This window comes from Vicugna pacos, chromosome 25 (assembly GCF_048564905.1).
Source record: "Vicugna pacos chromosome 25, VicPac4, whole genome shotgun sequence".
In the NCBI taxonomy this organism is placed as follows: domain Eukaryota; kingdom Metazoa; phylum Chordata; class Mammalia; order Artiodactyla; family Camelidae; genus Vicugna; species Vicugna pacos.
Genome location: NC_133011.1, coordinates 24,572,220 through 24,592,785, shown reverse-complemented (window position 1 = coordinate 24,592,785; position 20,566 = coordinate 24,572,220). Strand labels below are relative to the sequence as shown.

Sequence of the window (20,566 nt, the reverse complement as noted above, 5' to 3'; positions counted from 1 at the left end):
GGGACCCTGTGCACTGTATTATCTCCAATACCTGCAGCAAGCAACTGACAGGCAGTCCGAAAAAGAAAAAAAAAGTGAATAAGTAAATGACAACCACGTTATAAAGCACTAGAATTCAAGGAATTAGCATACAATTCAAAACAAATTTTTTCAAAAATGTAAAAGATTAATTATGACCCAATGTAAAAGGAAAACGAACCACTTCCCATTTAGAGATACATTAGCCAAATTACATAATGTATGTTTCCAAAAATTATCCCTTTTGTTGCATTAAAGTAGAAACATATTTAAAGTTCCATTTATTTGTCCCTGACTGATAAAGTATAATCAAATAGTTTATAGTCATTGTCCAAGAAGCCATAAAAATGACCATCTAATACAACAAAATTAAAATAAAACAATTGAAAATATGGTATTTATAGATATCAATAGTTTAGCTTGCTTGTAGGATTAGTGTTGCCTATCATCAATAGCTAGATGGATCAAGAATTCTTTTGTACCTGTGTTAATCAAAGTATATGTCTGATTTTGACTTGAAACATTACCTATAAAACTAATTCCAAAAAATGTCATACCTTCAAAATATCTAGAGGATAACTAGTGCTTTACGCACTTCAGGACATTTTTCATACATGTGTGTCTATGATCTGAGCCACATAAACTTCAAAGACAACACGAATTAGTTAGCAGCCATTATTTATATCATACTTTACAGTTTAGAGAATATGTTCCAATTTGGTTTTCATTACAAGTTTTTGAAGTAGGTAAAACAGGAATTTTTACTTCCATCTTACAATGTAGAAAGTTATAAACCAGTGAGCGACAGAGCTAGGACTTAAACCAAAGTTTTCTAAAGTATATGTTATTTCACTCAAGACTTTCTACTCTATCATGTTCCCTCACTCCCATATTTGATAACATAGGTGAGATGAATAATGATAAATGATATTCTCATGTCCAAGACAGGGAAACATAGTGAACTGCTTAGCTACTTGGGTTAAAATAGGAACAGAGTTGTTGTTTTTTTTTTATTCTTAGTGCTTTTTTTGTTTTCTTTTTTCTGTCTTTTCGTTCAACTATACCACTTCACAAGACTTGTATGTGCATATTTCCATAGAAATGCATGATCTTATTAATCTGTCTAAAGTAGACCCTCCACCCTATTACCCTATCTTAGCCTGCTTATTTTCTTCATAGCTCTTATTTATTTTCTATTTTTCCCGCCAAATGGAAGTTCTACAAGAACAGTCTTCATCTGTACCACGCATCACTGGGTCTTTAATATCTAATACAGTGCACAAGGTAGAGCTAATGTTGGATAAATAATAAAAGATAAATTTTAAAATTTCACAATGTAGCACATTAGGTGTTCTTTAGAGGTGAAAACACAGGCTAATATCATCTTCAGTCTGTTATTTTAAAGGCCATTTCATCAAATAAATACTTTGATGCACTATTCAGAAACTATTAATTACACAGAAAAAAGAGGTAGGAAGTCAAAATTTTAAGTCACTGTATAGTCAAGCATCTTACAGCCCAAATCATATTTCCATTACTATATCAATTTACTAAGAGAACTATAACCAAGATTTGATTATAGTGCCATGGGGAAACTACAAGTATAACAATTATTTTTCTCCCTGCAGGACTATTTGATAATAGAGTCCTTGTTGAAAGAATAAGAAAGTGTTATATAAATATTGCCAACGAACATTTTGTACATTAAAAATTGTTTTCATTGAAACATCGTAGTTAGGCAAATAACCAGAAAGTAACTTTCAGTTTTTCCTATTAAAAATTGTACTTGACTTCGGATAATTCCACTTAAAGTTCTCTATGTTGTAGGTAAAATTTTTAAAATATACCAATTTTATCTTACCATTATATACGTTTCATATACATAAAACTACTGAAATAGATAAAAATCTTCTAAACATCACCAGGGTTAAAAAAGAAAAACTGAAAACTCATAAACAAAAATTCAATGAAGCTTTAGACATTTTTCTCACTTCCATCTACCCATCTTACCATTGAAAAGATAATGGAAGTATATAAATATCTTTTCACAGAATTGAAATCAGATGTGAAAGGAGTAGGTTAACAATAATCTAATGTGTTCTAAAATTTTAAAATGTTAAAGCAATTACCAGCCATGAAGCTTATTTTTGAAAATCTCTTCTAAAAACAAAACACCCCTTCATGTTTGCAGAGGACTTCGGAGTTATCATGAAAAGTTGAAAGTATCTTAATATGAATGAGGAACAAATTACATGCTATGTTAAAGAAACCAAATCATCACACAAAAACAGATAAAAAAATACATTTCCTTTTCTCACACATTTGTAAATGTTAAGTTAAAAACAAAACTAAACAAAAAAAAGCCTTCTATACCTTGCCACACAGAGAAGAAATCTGCTCCAGCAGCAACTTGGAATTCTGTTTGGTATTGTTTTTCGTCAATCCTCTGTACTAAGGAGTTAAAGAAATAATGGAATGGAACTCTCAAGTAGTTCTACCCCCTAAAATAAGCTTGCTTCTCCAATTGTGTCTCCAAGGTGTCTAAATTCCTGTTAAAAATTTTGGCTGCAGGAACTCACTCCTCCCCTTAATGACAATTACTTTTTCTGATTCTGAAAATACACCAAGGAAGAGTGCTAGTACGAACAGCATTACTATAAACTATCAGAACAAGAGATTCGTGAAAACTGTAGCTTCTGAACAAAAATTCAAGAACATGAGCTAGTGTTTCATTCCTGGCCAATTAACAAATTCTTTTCATACAAAATGTTCCGCTCTTAGGTATATTCCTAAAACTTCTTAGATGTATCTTCCTAAAAGAGAGTTTAAAATATGTCGAATATTTGCAGGTATATGTGATAGCATTCACGTTTACTTAAGTATTTATAAAGATACAGTGGAATAGTGCTTATATACCCATCCTGCCAAAGGCAAGAGAAACATCTGGACATTTCAGTAGTAAATCAGTGATTCTGTTTTTCTGCACAGATTCCTAACATTTCTCCCTCCTCCCTACCCCATAAGCAAGGAGTTACAGTGCCAGGAAGTCTTCTGCGTATTTTAAAAGCATAAATATAGTACTTGAAGGAGGAATTTTTTTTGCAAGTTGTAGAACTTCTCTTAAAATTATGGCAATGAAAAGTATACTGATGTTATAAAAAAAAAAGAAAAACTACAACAGGATGGCCATGTTTAAATGTAGTGGAACCAGGAAACACTCTACCCGACACAGGAAACATAACCTATAACGAACATGTAAATAAAAAGGATACAACTCAAATTCAATGTCCGACATATAGCAGGAGGGTAGATCTGATAATCTTATCATCTGCACAAATTCTAAAGCAGGGCCATAATAATGAAAAACCTGGAAAAGAAATTAAAGTTATGTAATATGTTAAATACTATAAATAAAAGTGAAGAAATTAGTGACCAGGATTTACATCTTTAAAATGGGTCTTAAAAAGCAGGTGTTTACCTATTATGCAAGCCAGACTTAATCCTCTATAGCAGACAAGAATTTCTCCCATTTCAATTCTAACTTTCAGAGCAGAGAGACAGACATGGATACTTCTTAGTAACTGGAAAGTTTTAACAGGGAGAAAATAAGTGCAGAAAGAGGCAAACAGCAAAGGGAAGAGTTCTCAACTTCCCCTGCTTATCTTTAGCAGGACAGACAGATGAGCCAAGAGGCTAGGATGTTGAAGAGGGTTTGCAAAACTGAGAAAGAGAAAGAAAAAACACTCCAAGATGAACTCTGACTGGCATGCTGAGATATAATTAAAAAAAAATCCTTGGAGGAAATACTGAAATAACTAGAGAGAGAACTGGTGAAGCCAAGAGTGATAAATTAACAAAGAAAGTTCCACTCAGAGAAATAAAACTCAGTATTTCTTTGGTTAGTCTAAGAGTAAGCTAGTGAAGAAGGTATTTCAACAGTTAGGGCAAGAGTACTTTGTGAGAAGGGCAAAGAAAAGCAAACACATCTTCAAATGACACAAAGTTTTAAACTTGTATAAAGTTGAGTAATTTCATCATATAAAATCACATGTATGTATGTTAGTCTGTAGACACACATAAATACACAACACAGAGTGTGCACACATATGTATGTATGCATGCATGCATTTCTGTGTACATCATAGAGACAGAGACTTATATTTATTAAAGAGGTTGAACCCTGGATTTCTCTTCGATAGCAGCAAAAATTAGATACATTATTCATATGTGAATGTTGTACTACCAAAGAGAAGTTGAGGTCATCAATCTTATGATTATATATACTTCAGAAAAGAATTTAATATTCTTATGAAAGATGATGGCCATGGTAAGTCACTTAAAGTAAACAATTCTGAACAACTATTAGGAAATGTGTCAACGTCAGAAATACACCTTTCATACCACCTTTTAATCAGAAAATATTACCCATGAGACACCCTGGTGACTGTATGACTGCGACGTTTTGTACATTCTTGAAATACGTATTTTAAAGTGAATTTCTTAAGTGCTTCAATACAAATACTTCTTCTTATGCTATTTTTCCAATGTGGAAAAAAAAACAACTAAATCTTTTTTAATTACTATATTTTATAATTACTTGCATTTTAAGAATCTACCTGTGGAGATACGGAAGAATTAATACCTCTTAAACTGTAAATGAAGCAAATACAAGGCATTATGTCAGATGCTAATCTCTTACTACATTTAATCCTCACAACTTTGTAAGATAAGTGTTTATTACTGTCTCCGTTTCACAGATGAATTAATCAATCTACCCAAGGTGACAATACCTCATGGGTGACAAAGTCAGTCTCAAACCCAGGTTACCTAACATCAAAGCCTGTTCTCTTTCTACTATGTGATACTCCCTCCAAATTGAACCTTAAAAAAGTTACATAGTGAAGCCCAAACCAAAGGTGGTTTCATGACTATACTGATCTAAAGTTAGGTTCATTTCACTTTGAAAATAATCTAAAACTGGTAATTTTGCCAACATTCAATGCTGACAACACAGCGTAATTTAAGTACGTAATTATAATAAAAATTATGCAAGTGAGCACGCTTAGGAACATATATTAGTAATGTTAATTGAAGAGTCAAACATATCTTATAGGAATAAAATATTCATGAATTGATGATTGCAAAAAAAAAATTAAACACAGATTACCTTTGGCAAAATACTCTTATCCTTTGATGGTATTATCTTTTTGTCAAGAAAGCAAGTTTTTAAATTAGATGTACTAAAATTCTTAGGCACGACTCCCTTTAAACAAAATTCAGGAAAGCTAATTTCACATCCAAACTGAAAAGAAACCAAGAGAACAGTCACAGACATCATGAATTAAGTTACAAAGATTAACACATGTTATTGCAACATAAAAGTTGAAAGGAAAACCACAGGTAAATTTATTTTGGATTCCTCAACTCAAAATGCAGTTCTTCCATTTGTGTACACATCATTCATATTTCAACTTACACATGAATTTTTCATGAAAAGCTCTCCTTGGCCTTTTGCTAGCCCACTAGAGCATATTAAACCCATTCTCTGCAACCACAGAACCAAACAATCCCCTTTACACATGTTTATTCAGTACCTGCTTCCTAGCAGTCTGTAAGTTCTGTGAAAATAGAACTCGTTTGTCTCATTCACCACTAGATCCTTAGGACAGTGCCCCATCCAGTTTTCTTTCAACATAAGTTGCTGATAAAAAGATCAATTCCTGCAGGAGCAGTAATAGTAGGGGCACTAATAGTAATGGTAACAACAATGAAAGATGACACTTACTCAGTGGTTAGTTTGTGCTTTAAATAATTAAAACCTCATAAAAATCTGTGAGGTAGGGGCAGCTATTACACCCATCTTACAGATGAAGATAACTCTGGCACCAAGAGGCTAAACATTATCTAACATGTCACACAGAATTAGCAAGAAATAGAACTGGGATTTGAACGCAGACCATCTAACCCTAGAATCTATGTCCTTAATCACTATTATGTACTTAGGCTAAAAGCTATTCTCTACCAAAAAAAAGTGATTTCAAGTTTTAAATGTAGTCCGTGGCGATATGGACATTTAATTTCCCATTCATAAAAGAATAAAAGAATCACAGAACTCTGCCATTATTGGTCTGTATGTGGAGATGCAGTTTCAAAAAAATGTCTACAAAGGCAATTCTCCCAGCTAATTATATCCTGCATTCTTCTAGTAGGCTATAAGGTTTATTTACACTCAAACCACTTGCAGAGAAGGTTTATATGCAGATTTAACTTGCCCAAGATAAGGAAGAACCAGTATGCAAATCACCAAGAAGGGCCCAGCCACATTAATTCCTGTTGTCTTATTAGAGATTTTATTAAATCATAATTAAGGGTGAATTGAAAAGGGAAAAAAAAGTCTAGAAATTAGTGCAATAAAATAGGAATGCAAGGTCCTACTCATGCTCCCAGTGAACAAATACTAAGCAACTTTATTTTAGTTTTGCCTATAGACAGAAATACATAAAATACAAGGAACATTTATTTCAACATGAATACAACTTACAAAAACCACTAAATACACTTATTCACACTAAGAGATCCCAAAATAGAATTGGAGCCTCACAGAAATTTAAGATTAGAGGGGTTCCACTAATCTAATATTCTCATCTTATAGTTGAGAAATCTGAGGTCTAGTAAGGTTAAAAACAAATTGTTCAAATCAGCTGGTTAGTAGAAAGCAGAAGTCACTTCAGGTGGTATCATAGACAAGAAAAAAAAAATGTTCTATGTTTTCCAGTAGTTTACACATGCAATGAAATTAAGCAGCTTGGATAAACATGAACTTAACTAATGTCAGATTCTATGCTTTAAAAGAATGTTACATTCTAGAACTGCAGTGTGCAAAACAATCACAGTGACTATTTACATTTAAATTAATTAAACTAAAACACAGTAAAAACTTCAGTTCCTCATTTGAAGCAGCCACATACAAAGTTCTAGTATCAACATGAAGCCACGGGACTACTATTTTAGCATAAATTCAGAATATTTCTATTATTGCAGAAAGTTCTATTTAGACAGTGCTTTTCCCAGAACATCTTTATATGGTACATTTCCATTCAAATTCATTTAAATTATCTGTGTTGTAAATACAGTTGAAAGGCCTGCTTTGCAAACTGTGGTAACAGAAATCCACTCACCTTCCTTTCCCAGATCTGAATCTTCCCCCTCCACAACTCCTTTGAATCAATAGCACTTTTGAGATCTTCTAAAGATACAACATTAGCAGAAAGGTATTCTGCAATTTTCTGACAACTTCTACAAATAAAATTTTTGATAATTAAATACAGGGTTTTATATTTTATTTAGATTTAGTGGTTACAGTTCACTACCAGCCAAACAGTCAAAAATGCAAAGTTTACATAGCAGCTTTTTCTAATAATATTATAGGACATTAATTAAGTCAGTCTCTGAAGAAGTTGCTATCACACATTCATTTAACCTCAGCATCCCCTTGAACTATGAGTAGCTACCCTTAACACTACAGATGAATATATTTTCCTCCTATTATGTATTGGCCTTAATGTGTCAGATATACACATACGTACACATGTATACACAGACTGAATGAATAAAATTCTTATCTTCAAAAGGAGAAGTGCTCTCCTCAATTGTTCCCATGTAGTTTTGTATGGAATTCCACAATAGCACTTATCACAGACTATCATGACTGTTTGCATTCCAGATCCCTCGGTATTTCAACAAAAAAGATCAAATCTCACTTTCTTAACTCACCAGTCTATATTGCTGTGCTTAACATAAACATAGTGCTTGTTGAACGAAGAAATTATGAAGTTAATAAATCCAATTTGAATACTTATTAAGGATCGAAATTGTAATCTACAGTTGTCCTTACTAAAATATCATGAAACACAACAGTATATTTCTACATTGCACATAAAACAAAAAAAAATGATGACATTACAAATCCAGTGTAATTCATGTACCATGTATTTATTATGGTGCTCACTGGACAATATAAACCTATTTAAAAGTACACAGTGGTTTGGAGTGTCAATGCTCAAGAACGGTTATAAAAAAGCATCAACAGTATTTACTAAAAACTTAAAACTTCTGAGATATATAAAGTATGAAATAAGAAAAATCTAAGTTCTTCTCAATAGATAAATCTCTAATCATAGTATGACATAAGGCTATCTTGTCACATTCAAAACATCTTCAAATGCTGTATCTATTAAAAATAGGGCAGCAGTTAATTCTAAAAACAGACAACACAGGTAATAATCAAATGTGAAAAAAGCAGCTTACGTTTCACAGTGATTTCCTGCTATAGTAATTTTTGCAGAATACCATTCCTTCAAATGTTTTAAGGCTCCTACAGGAGGTAAACAGTCTCTCAATTTCGGAGGATCTTTGTCAGAAGGCAACAGTATTATATCTATCATTGCTCTACCTACAAAGAGATAAAGGCATTTCTGTAATTTTTTAAAAATGTTAGATCTGGATGTCTCAAAATAGTACCTTGAACAATTGAATTTTATGTTTATTTAGAAGATGAAGAAGGATTTTAACTTTAATTTCTGAAATTCTTTGAAACAATACACATCTGAGTTCAAAATTTTTAAATGTTCATCATTTGATTTAAAACCACATTATCTTGAAACAGCTAGCATATGTCAGAAAAACAAAGAACTATATCATAATTACTTGCCAATTATGTGCCAGTGGTTAATTATACACTGCTCTTGAGATCATCAATGCTATTGTTGTACTGAACAGAGGGGAAAAAAATCTGTGCAATTCATTATATATTTCTATACTTAATCTTGTTATATAAAAGAGAATGAATTAGTATAAAATTGTAATGTTCAAATAAATTATTTCTCTTTTTAAAGAACAATAAAACACTCAGAAAACTCAATTATCTGACAAAATCATTGGTTCCTATGAAAGAAAGTTAATTTCATGAAACTTTAAATTTTACAAAATTATAAATTTACTGAAGGACCAGAAAAATCAAAATGAAACAGAAACCAAATAAAAATTTGATAATGAGAGTATTCTAATTTGCCAAAACAGCAACTGTACATTTCAAGGCATATTTTGAACTTCATATAAAAATTTGACACATTTATTTATCAGTGTATTCGGTTATTTTCCATATAGGATCTTCTGTACTAAAGTATAATCTTGAATATAAGGATGAGACTGAGCTGTTAAGTCCTTTATGATAATCACATATGCTTTACTCATCACTGTATACTCAGCTCCGAGTACAATGCATGACCTATAATAGACACAACAAATATCTCTGTTTACTAAATGACCTCCAAAAATGAAAATGTTCAGAACACTCTTCGAAAGATTTTGTGGATGCCAAATTATACCAAGCTTTAGATGAATCAGCTACTTGAATCATGCAAAGATTAACTTAGACAAAATACAGTTTTAAGAATAGTACAATGCAGTGTTTCATAAAATATGCCATTACAGGAAAAAAATGGGTGTAAAAAAAAATGCTGAGTCAAGGGCTTCTTTTACTGCATGACATGCTAGTTGATAATATGTATAGTGACTTCACACCATAAAAGAATGCTACCAAATGATCTAAGTTAAAGAACTTCTTCTTTCAGGACCTGTTCATGGGACTAGTGTTCTGCAGAACACTGTAGAAAACAATGGTACATAGTGGAAAGATTATTCTTTAGTAATAACTGAAGAAGGAAACAGATGAGCATTTAATTTTCTAAGTTCTAATTTTTGTCTAAGTAAATCAAAACAATTAAGAATATTGTAATGTCTCAATAATGTACTTTATTAAAGTAGTGGATTTTTTTTTAACAACTTCAAAGAAAAAATTATTTTTCATTTTGAATTTCAAAAATAGAAGCAAGAACACAACATAAAGACCAAATTTATCATTTACTCACAGAAAGCATAAGGTAAGACACAAATTATTCAAAGTAGTCATAAAATATTACCAGGAGCAGGAAGTTTGTCTGATAACTGATGCAAATTTTCCGCAGATTCCTCATATAGGCTAAAATAAAAGAGTAGGTTAGGGAAAAAAATATATACACATTACATATAATCATAATAGGTAATATTAATTAAATTGATCTATATGCCAGACACTGTTTTAAGTCTGCTGGATGTACCGTCTCCCTTGATCCTCCTGACAATCCCCCGAGGCACTACTGAAATACTAGTTTATCCTCATGTAACTAATTCACCTAATGTTCACATAAGTTGTAGGTGTGGAAGCTAAGATTCAAACCCTGAGTCCAAGTTCTTAGCCGCACCTCTTAAACAAACAAACAATAACAAAAAAAATGGGGGAAAACCTCCCTAAATTATATCTTAGTTATAATATAAATCATAACTAAGAGACCAAACATTTTTCTGAACCCTAAATGTAAGGTATTACTAAGTGTTTAATAAAGAAGGATACTGCTTTTCTCTGGTTGGCATACAACAGCCCTGACTGGAAATTTTTTCTCCTTCAGTTCTTCAAAATCTATTAGTGTTATCCATATGATGACTTTTTTTCTTATAATAGTTTCTTGTATAACATAAATGTACTTAAATCCTTTATTATAAATTCACCATTGTCTAAAAAACTTACGGCATCTTACAGTAAAGTATAGTTTTCAGGCTCCCTCTTGTGGAAACAATTATTAGGTCATTTACTAGAAATAATTACTTTTACACTTGCCATCTTCCAATAGTGGTGAGAAAACGTATGGAATAAGAGCTCTAAGGCTAGAGAGCACCTTAGAAATCATCTAAAAGGATCTCAACACTTTATAGATGAGAAAATAAAGAACCGGAGAAGTGAGTGGTCCAAGGTCATAGAACTGGAGATCAACTCTACCAGCCTCTGTTTTAATGCCCCATCTGTGGTTCTGAAATGTCTCCCCTCATTAATCACTACAAACAAATATGATTTGAAGACAGGAAAACAGAACTTTAAAGTCTGTGGCAACTTATAGAAGTATAATATTTGAATTAAAACAAACAAAACTAGTTTTTTTGTAATGAAGTATTACAGAAGACTAAAATGACAGGAATTAATTGTGGGCCAGAGATGGGATATTTCATGAAAGAAAAAAATAAAGGATCACAACTCACATCACCAGGATCCCTTTACATATTGTACCTCAATGCAAAAAGCCTGAAAGTGAATTCAATCGTCTATATAATCCTCAGAAACTCTGTGGATTTTAAAGGTGCCCGAAATGCTGAAGAGACACACAAATTGAAGAAACTATATATTTTAGCCTCAAAAAGCAAAATGAAAATACTTTGGTTTGAATGGCAGCTATCAATCTTAAACAGAGTTTCTATTCAAGCTCTTAAAATATAATATCAGGCAGAATTTTTCGTCATGAAAGTGACATACTAATTATCACTTTTTCTGATTCCTGCAATTATGTAACTTTAAGAAGCTAAACATTTTCAGATACCAATTTTTGCATTTTAAAGAATTTTATTTCCAGTTTTTTCTAAAAAGGCCCAAATTCCGAAATTGCCTATCTTCCAAAATAAAGAGTTGAAAATCTGAATTATGCAAAATCCCCTTACTATAGCTGCTAACATATCAAATCTTCACTCTCACAGCTAAAATACTATCTAATGTCAGAGATTTTAAAGGTATTATAGAAAGTATATAAGCATACTCAGCCAAGGATAATGACTCCCTGCTGTTACTATCTTCTTCCTCAAAACACTCAACAGCACTCAGACAGTCTTCAGTATTTGTTTGAAGAACATCTTCAATTTCATCTTTTTCTGTACCAAAATGAATCTCTTTCCAATCAGAGCTACAAAACTAAAATACAAAAGATTGCACTAAATAATGGGTTCATGGAATTATTTATATGAACAAAGATACTCACTAATGACTATTTTCTTATTTATGTTACCTGATAAAATCCACATATTGCCTGCACTGCAAAGAACCACTTCTTGGAACCAGGCATACCACCCACTGAACAGGCTTGAAAACAAAATCATACTTATTAGAAGAAAGGCATACCACAAATAAGTAGATGTTATAGCATATACACTTAGAGAGTGGTACAATTTTTACATATTATGCAGTTCTGCAAGCTATATACATATATATGGGGGAGTGTGTGTGTATATATGTGTATGTGTGTGTGTATATATACGTATATATATATATATAATATGGATATTTTAGAATTTCTGCTAAAAAATTTAAATAGGAGAATCTGCCTAAAAAGCACAATTACTCACTTGCTATGAATACTCTGCTTTAGTTCATCACAATTCAAAACTATATCATTATATTAATCATCATTTCAAACACTAAAATCTAGTATAAAGATGTTGAAAACCACACCCACTCATTTACTATTGGGTAATACAAAACCATGCAAATCATTTTACAGAAAATGATTCCCGCTTCAAAGACCATGAAGGTTTGGTTTAGTCTTGCTAAAGAAAGAGGAGTTAAAGAGTAGCTACAGCCTAAAGATAAAGAAGATGCTCTTCTTGGAGACTGGAGCATTACAGGAAGATGTGAAATTAAGGGTCACCCCAGGGTGCAAGTCAGAAGAATTTAGACATATGTACAGAAATTGATTCAAAAGAGGGAGAAGAAGCAAGGAAAGTAATTTGATGTGAAGATGTATGAGATAAGAACTTTTAGTTAACTCTACAGGAATAGTTATCTTTGGGAAGTATCTATCTAAAAGAGTCTTTCCACACTTTGGTAACCTGCAACTAACCTAAGTTAAATGAAGAGAACTCATTGACTATTTGGGTCACTTCAAATAGGATAAAATATTGGAACATTAACGAGTCTAAGTTTACCTACTTTTGCCTCCTTAGGAGAAGGAAGACCAAAGCCGAAGTTTTCCAATCAGAAAATGTAGGTATGACAAACAGTTCACAATTACTTTCTTCTTGGTTTTTGCCAGAGATTAAGGATTTTAAGGGTCAAAATTATAATGAGTCATAATTCTAGTTATTGTAACCAAGTTTCCTTATTGATTACACTGTAGTCAGATGCTTAACCATGACTTTTAAAGTCTTTTGTCATTTATAGGCAGTTATTGTTGAAGTCTGATGCTGTTGCAAAAGTGCTTCATCTTCAAGAAGATTCATAGGAAGGCTATGGAAGCATTCATATCTTCCAGGTTACAGCAGTTCCACATCAAGATGATGGCTACGTGAGGATTCCAGCCCATACTGCCCTCCCTCCAACTTAAAACAAGAGACTTAAAACAAGGCCCCCTGGGGCCCCTAAATCAGACATCCATAGGTTTATCCCCTGACAGGCAGGGTCAAGACCCCTACTTAGCCCTGAAGCAGCTACAGAAGATGGACCATCACCCCTCTGCTTCCCATAAGAATATGGGAATAAAATCTCCAAGGAGGGAATTTAACACGATGGTTAAAAGAATGACACAGTCACTGAGGATACAACAAAAAATGAGAACCAACTAGGCCCAAGATGGCAGAAGATTAGACTTTCAGTAGACCTTGAGCTTCATTATATGCTCACTGTAATACATTAGCATGCTAAACGACACACCTGCAGGGGCCTGACAGTTCAGAAGCTGACCATAAGAGGCCAAAAAGTGGGCAGTGGCCCAATCCCCTGGAAATCCCTGCCCCTTCTCCAAAATAGTTAGAATATTCCTCCCACTCATTAGCATATGAAATTACACAGCCCATAAAAAGTAACAACAGCATGGCATGGGGCCACCGTTGCCCTCTGAGAGGGTATGCATACTTCCAATGGAATGTGTATCTCTCTAAATAACCTAGATTCCCTTAAAAAAAAAAAGGGAGAGGGAGAAATGTGGTAACAGAGGCTTAACTCACAGAAGCTAGGAAAGATGCTAAGTGCCTAGTATCAACTTCTGCCAAAATCTCAGAAGACTTTACCTCTTATTTCCATAAAAAATAGAAGCCATTAGGTAATAACTCCCTATCAACAAATGTATTACTCTTCCTGCATTCCCATTAAGTCTTTCCTCATTCTTCCCTGCTAACATGTAAGAGGTACTGCCCTTCCAACTGAATGTTATCCCTCAGACTTCGGCTGGGACCCTAGGCCACTGGCTTTCTTGTATCTTCAATCCCTCCTCTGTCAGTTTCTTCTCATTAGTATTTAAATATACACAAGTATTTCTCAAATTATTTTTTAATCACCTTTAAATTCACCTCTCTATTCCAATTACTACTATATCTCTTTCTTTACTCTTCAGAAAGGCTAAACTTTCTGAAAACACTGTCTACATTTGACTATCTCCATTTCCTGTTTACCTTTCCTAGTCCCCTCCAAATCCAATTTAATCTGATTTTTTAATCTCCAACATGCCACTGAAACCACTCACCAAATCTAACAAGTTACATAGATTTCAGTCCTGTTGGTACCTGACCTCTCAACATAAGAAAGGAATCAAAGATGACACATTTGACTACTTTCTGCTGAAAACACTTGCTTTCTGTAAAACCTGTCTTTTCCACTGCTTCTTTTCATTCCTTTAAAAACTGGTGTTCAGTTCCTTTATATACTGGGATTCAGTTCAAGATTGTCTGCTCCTCTCACTACCCAAAACAATCTCCATCCTCTCTCATGACTTGAACTGGCATCTGTACAATGATGATTCTGTTTCTCCAGCTCTCCTCACCTTTGGAGTTTGACATATGTGTCCAACTTTTACAAAATATTTTCACTTTGCAATTTTATAGGCAACTAATTACATATTCTTAAAACATGTCATATATGCTCAAAATCTAATTCTCTATCTCACTAAAGGCCACCATCACACTATAACCCCAGCCAGAAATCTAATGTCACCCTTGATTCCTTTCTCACTCTTCCCTTCTAATTCGCACACATGTAACACTAAGTCAGCTGGACTCTACTTCCATAATTTCCTTCAGATATAACCCTTTTCCTCCACCCTGGCTGTCTCTCATGTCTCAGCTGGTCTTCTGCGGCAGCCCCCTCACATCTATGCTTTTCTCTAATCTGTCTACTACACTGTAGCCACCTCTGCCTTCATTAAAGCCATTAACAGCTGCTGATTACCATTAGGAAAAAGTCCAAATACCTGACATAACTTACCAAGTCCTCTACAAAGCCATGACTATCTCTGCAGCTTTATTCCAATCACAATCACACTGCACTTCTAGACCTCGGATTTGCCATATTACTGAAAGCAATAATCCTACCATAGTAGGAAAGCCAATATAGATAGTTCTCTCTTTGCATAGTTCCAATATGCAGATTTCAGTTACTACAGTTTAAATAACATCAGTCCCCTCAAGAGTTAAAATTCCAGTTATCAAGGTTTATTAATTAGTGTAATTGCAAAAAATAAACCTTCACTGCTAGCTTCTTAATGCACAAATCATAAATAAAAGATGTGTATCATGATCAGTAACCAATCATATTACTAATTTCATAGTTTGTTGCTAATTGATCACTGCACATCTGTTATTCACTTCACACACAGATAGCAAAAAATATAATTCTGTTGCCTCTTTCTCTCCCAGTAATAAATCCATATATTTTATAGAAATGGATAACAGGAAGAGAGATTTGGCAAAAAGAAAAAGAAAAGATGAAAGCAAAGCCAAAAAAAAAAAGTGATAATGCTGAAAGTGATATTCAAATCTAACATACATGGATTGTAGAAATAGCTGCTGTGATAAAAATACTGTGAAAAAAGGAATAAAGATGTCCTAGAGAAAAAGATGCTGGCAAAAGCCTTCACATTTAAAGAAACTCAGAGATAATTCACAACATTAAAAGTACAAAGGATAAAACACTGGAAGCTAATACAAACATGAGAGTATGACAGTTTGCCAAAACATAGAAAAACCACTCACTCTGTATCATAAGTTATCTGATGTTGAGAAGAAGGTAGCAAGCACTGCTCAAACTACTCTTGATAAGGCCTGTACAAAGAAACACTTCAATTCTCAATGTTTCTAATGTTTTAAATTACAGCATATATAATAAACACTAGTGTTACTTTTTTCATTTCCTATACATTTACAACCAACAGTTTAAAGTTTTTAATGTTTTGACCAAAAAAATGTTAAAGGTCATGGAAAAACTGTAAATTCTCCCACTGATCACTGTATTAGGATTGCTTTGTATGGCTTCAGCGTGCACAGTCATTTATACAGTCCCACACTCCCATGCAAACAAGGACTGCTTGCAAGAAACTTCTATCCACCCAAACAGAAAGTGAAAGTTTTCATGACAGCCCCTAGAATGCTTGCAACAGCTCTTTTACATATAAATTTGGGGCACAAATGAAAGAAAACCTTTGTTGCAATAATAGTACTGACTTAAATTATATCAACTTGAGAAATTAATGAGTACTACTAGGACTTGGCAAACAGGCCAGGCTAGCACATACGTATTAGAAGTCATTTCCCAAAAATGACAGTTGAAACCCAAGAGACAGGAGGTTCTCTGATGAAGAAAAAAAGAGAAAGGAACAAACTGCATGGTCATGAGAACTGTAAGTTATCAAAACAAGTGTGCTCTCCCTGGCATCTCCAGAAACTTCGTTCAGCTTTCAGACCTATTCTGATATCTCCTTTTTCTGAGCCTTTTTGAAAGACACTCCCAGACCGTGGCCAAGAAAAGGAAGTAACAGGGAGGATAACTATCAAAGAAGTTAGTAAGTGGATTTATATAACGCCAATAAAAACCAAAGGAGAAAAGATTTTACAAAGTAATGGGTGGTCAAAGAAGACAAATACTTTGAAAAAGTTAAAGCAGATAAGAATGGAGAAAAGATTCCTGTGTTTAACAATTATGAAGTGCTTTTAAGAACAGCAGTAAGAGGTAAAGATGGGGTAAAAATAGTTAAGGAAATGGGCATAAGAGCATTAATAATGTATTTGTACTCAGGACAAAATTATAAATCTTCCTTAAAATGCCACATTGCTCTACCTTATATGGAAGTAAAGATGGGCAAGAAAATCTCATAAAGGGAACAAAGCTCAAGCTGAGAAACTAAAATAATTTTTATAACAACTTTATGATATCCAAGCAACAGGAAGAGGAAAACATCTTTTCCATTTTGTATTTCCTTTGTTACCTCCTATCCCAGTGACTTGTATAAAGTCAACAGGTGTTTCTTGTGATTACATTAATTAAATTTATCTCCAATACATATGTTGTGCCAGTGAAAAGAGAGGTTTATGTTATACTTACCAGGGAAAGTACTATCTTCTGGATTAAGTGAAGCACTAATGCTTCTTTTCAGGAGGTGATAAACATTTGCTGCCCTTAAGTCTGAAAAAGAAAAAAAACAAACTCAACAGGCTCAAGAGTTACATAATGTAGACTTATTCCAACTTCACCATCAGAGCCTCTCAAAGACAGTTTTTTGTACATAAAAGAATTACATTCTGTTCAAGTTTTGACAAAATAAATCTAAAGCAAGCAGAGAAAACAGGTAAAGCTCCCAGTTTTTACATGCCTGCCAGTTAACTGAAATCCAAAATTACCCCCAAAGGATAATTATAAACAGAGAAGGGAAATCCCGTTACAATACCCTGTGCACAACCACATACACTTTCTTCTCAAAATACCGCTCTATCAAAACAAACTAAATAAAATGCAATACAGATTCTAGACAGGAGCACCAAAAAGCAGTGCAATCTCAAACGGTCAAATTGTTTTAAATTAATCATTTGTTTTTTAACTTAGTTTATGTGTGAAATGTCTCCTCTCGTTAAGATGAAAACTCTAGGAGAGTAAGACCCTTTTCTATCTGTTCCTTCCTGTAGTACCTGCATTTGGAACACAGAAGGCAGAAATACCTATCGAATGCATAGATGTCCAAACAGCAGGAATTCCCAGGGAATTTATTCAGTTAAATTTTTATTGTGTCGGGAAATTCTGGGACGTGGTATCTTGCATCCACAAATTTGTCCCTATTTTTCCACGAAGATAATATTTTTTTCAGCCCTTGTCAGGTTGATCCCAGATAAAGTCACAGCTTCCTGGGACAACTTGATTCAGGTCCCTCCTTAGCAGAACTTGATCACAACTTTTTTCCCCGCCCGGCAAGCCGTTCCCGCTCTTTCTCAGCCCAGCGCTTACCTGGCTGCTTTTCAGTACCCTCAACCGGCGAAGCCCCTGGACCATGCTCCGCCTCTTCACCCGCCGCCGACGGGACTTTTTCTTCCCCCCAGATTACAAGGAGTAGGTACCGATCCATCACCTTACAGCTGAGCCCCTGTTTCAGGTCGCTGTTTCCACATCCAAACAGGCCCGCGCTACTGACCTACTTCCGGTTCCCTTCTACTTAGGTCGGCTGGAAATTTTGTATCCTCCATCTTTTTTTCCGCAGCTTTTCCAGCAAACGGGTTATTTTCGGGGGCTATTCTCCCAATAACTCATCATTTCCTCCTTTCATGAAGAAATTTCTACCATACTAATATTGGAGGAGATGCAGGAAAAGCGGAGGAGCAGACAAGTGCTAACTGTCCTAGGAACTTTTTTGCCTAACTATACGCGTTTCCCGCCGGACCCTTCATTCTGAGGAACAGATCTTGGGATCCGGAAAAAGAAAGGTCCTGCTACTAGGGGAACATGTCGAGTTTCTCCAGGGCGCCCCAGGTGAGTTCTGAGTCTTGTAGCTTGATGGGATTCATTACGCTGGCTGAAGAAGATCGGATTTAGTGAAGCTGAGTCGGATGGGAGGCCTAGTTGTTGAGCCAGGAGATGCCTCAGTGGCAAACGAGGGTCGTGATTCTGACCACCGCTTGCTGTCGTTTCTTGGTACTCCTACTTGCTACCCCCTTTTCAGTCAACCCTTCTCATGTCTTTTTCTCCTCCGGAAGAGTATTAGGAGTTTGATTTCCTGAGCAAAATAAGGACCAGCTGGAGGGTTTTGAACCAAGGAGTAACGTGATCTCTCTTAGGTGTTAATAGAAGCACTCCCACTGATGAGTCGAGAATAGGCTGTTTAGCGATGGGGACTGATGGAGAATGGAAGGAAAGAATCTGTTTGGAGGCTATTGCAATAATCCATGCTAGACTTGATGGTGGTGCAAACCAGGCTTAGCAACAGTGTAATGTTGAAAAGTGGTCACGTTCCATCTGAAGGTGGAGCCAGTAGGATTTCCTGAGGATTTCGTGAAGGATTGAATGTGGGCCGACAGTAAAAGAAGAAACAAGGATTATTCCAAGGTTTTTTTTATTTCAACAACCAGAATTTTGTTCCATCAACTGAGATAGGGAAGGCTGAGATTGAAACAAGTTTTAGGAAGAAGAGCAAAAGTTCCGTTTTGGGTATGTTGGTCTAAGATGCCTCTTAGCCTAGTCCTGCCAAAAGTGCGATTCCTTCCTCGGACTGTTTGTTATCTGTTCCTGATGAGGTAAATACAGGAAGTAAAATTAAACATTTTAAAACTGTAACAATTTGACATTGTGGCAGAATTTTCATTGTTTTATCAAAGTTTTTTTTCTATCAAAGTGTCAGAGTATTGGTATGCAATGGTTTGGGGGGAAACTAGTCTTTTGGTTTAAGAAACACTGTAGTGCATATGGTAGGCGGGCAACTGAATACAAGTGTAAAGTTCAGAAAAGAGCTCCAAGCTGGACATGTAAATTAGGGAATTATAAGCATACAAATAGCATTTAAAGTTATAGGTCTGTATGAAGTCTTTGAGGAAGTGAATAAGGAAAAGACAGGAGACCAAGAACTGAGTTCTGGGACATTTTAACATTGGAGAGGCAAGAGAAAGGGAGAACCAGCATGACAGGGAAAAAACAACAAAAACAGTAGGGGGTGGTATCCTGGAAATCAAGAGAAGAAAGAATACCCTGCAAAGGAGAATGATTTACTGTATTGAAGACTTAAAATTGACCAATGGATTTAGTAACATGAAGGTCATGGTAACTTTGGCCGGCAGTAGCGTGCTGGTGATGGTTATGGGGTATGGGAAGACAAAAGCCCGGGTGGAGTAGGTTGAAGAGAGAATGAGAGACAAATTGGAGAAAAGACAACTCTGCAAGAGTTTTACTACAAAGGAGAGGAAAGAAGTGAGTCAGCTCCTAGTAGGGAAGGCAGGAGTTGCTCTTTTTTTTAAATTTTATTATGGAGAATTTCAATCATATATAAAAGTAGATATCACCTAGTTTCAAAAAACTCATAGCCAATACCTTTTAATCTGTACCCCTTTATTTCTTTCTTTTCCTTATTTGAGGTAAATCTCAGACTCATTTCATCAGTAAATATTTCAATATGTTCTCTACAAGATAAGGATTTTTTTAAACTCCCATTACCATTTATCAAATCTAAATGAAAAATTAACTGTTCCTTAACATCATCAAATGTCCAGTATTTATTAAAATTTCCAACTTTCTCATATATTATGTATATTATATAAATACATAATACTTTTACAGTTCCTCTGGATTAGGATCCAAAATGCAGTAAGTTGCTCTTAATAAATAGGTTCCTATTTCTGTCTTTTTTCCTTGCAAGTTATTGAAGAAACAAGATTGTCCTATACAGTTAACTGCTCT

General features: G+C 34.5%; 2 protein-coding genes across 5 annotated transcripts in view; one reads left to right on the top strand and one right to left on the bottom strand.

Annotated features, from left to right (window-relative positions):
* MTBP (MDM2 binding protein) overlaps window positions 1–18,294 on the bottom strand; it is a 58,061-nt gene extending 39,767 nt beyond the window's left edge. For all 4 annotated transcript variants that reach the window (XR_012064193.1, XM_006211421.4, XM_072949663.1 and 1 more), the window contains exons 1-10: window positions 18,134–18,294; window positions 17,240–17,320; window positions 11,943–12,016; window positions 11,697–11,848; window positions 9,999–10,057; window positions 8,326–8,470; window positions 7,197–7,314; window positions 5,186–5,320; window positions 3,291–3,385; window positions 2,392–2,464 (exon numbers count right to left, since the gene is read on the bottom strand). Coding sequence is in view for 3 of the 4 variants with exons in the window: in XM_006211421.4 (XP_006211483.1) it covers window positions 2,392–2,464; window positions 3,291–3,385; window positions 5,186–5,320; window positions 7,197–7,314; window positions 8,326–8,470; window positions 9,999–10,057; window positions 11,697–11,848; window positions 11,943–12,016; window positions 17,240–17,320; window positions 18,134–18,251 (1,050 nt within the window). In the remaining variant the exon portion in view is untranslated. The remainder of the gene's footprint in view (window positions 1–2,391; window positions 2,465–3,290; window positions 3,386–5,185; window positions 5,321–7,196; window positions 7,315–8,325; window positions 8,471–9,998; window positions 10,058–11,696; window positions 11,849–11,942; window positions 12,017–17,239; window positions 17,321–18,133) is intronic.
* Window positions 18,295–18,495: 201 nt separating this feature from the next.
* MRPL13 (mitochondrial ribosomal protein L13) overlaps window positions 18,496–20,566 on the top strand; it is a 39,375-nt gene continuing 37,304 nt past the window's right edge. The window contains exon 1 of the mRNA XM_006211422.4: window positions 18,496–18,652. Within this exon, the coding sequence (XP_006211484.1) occupies window positions 18,626–18,652 (27 nt within the window). The 5' untranslated portion in view covers window positions 18,496–18,625. The remainder of the gene's footprint in view (window positions 18,653–20,566) is intronic.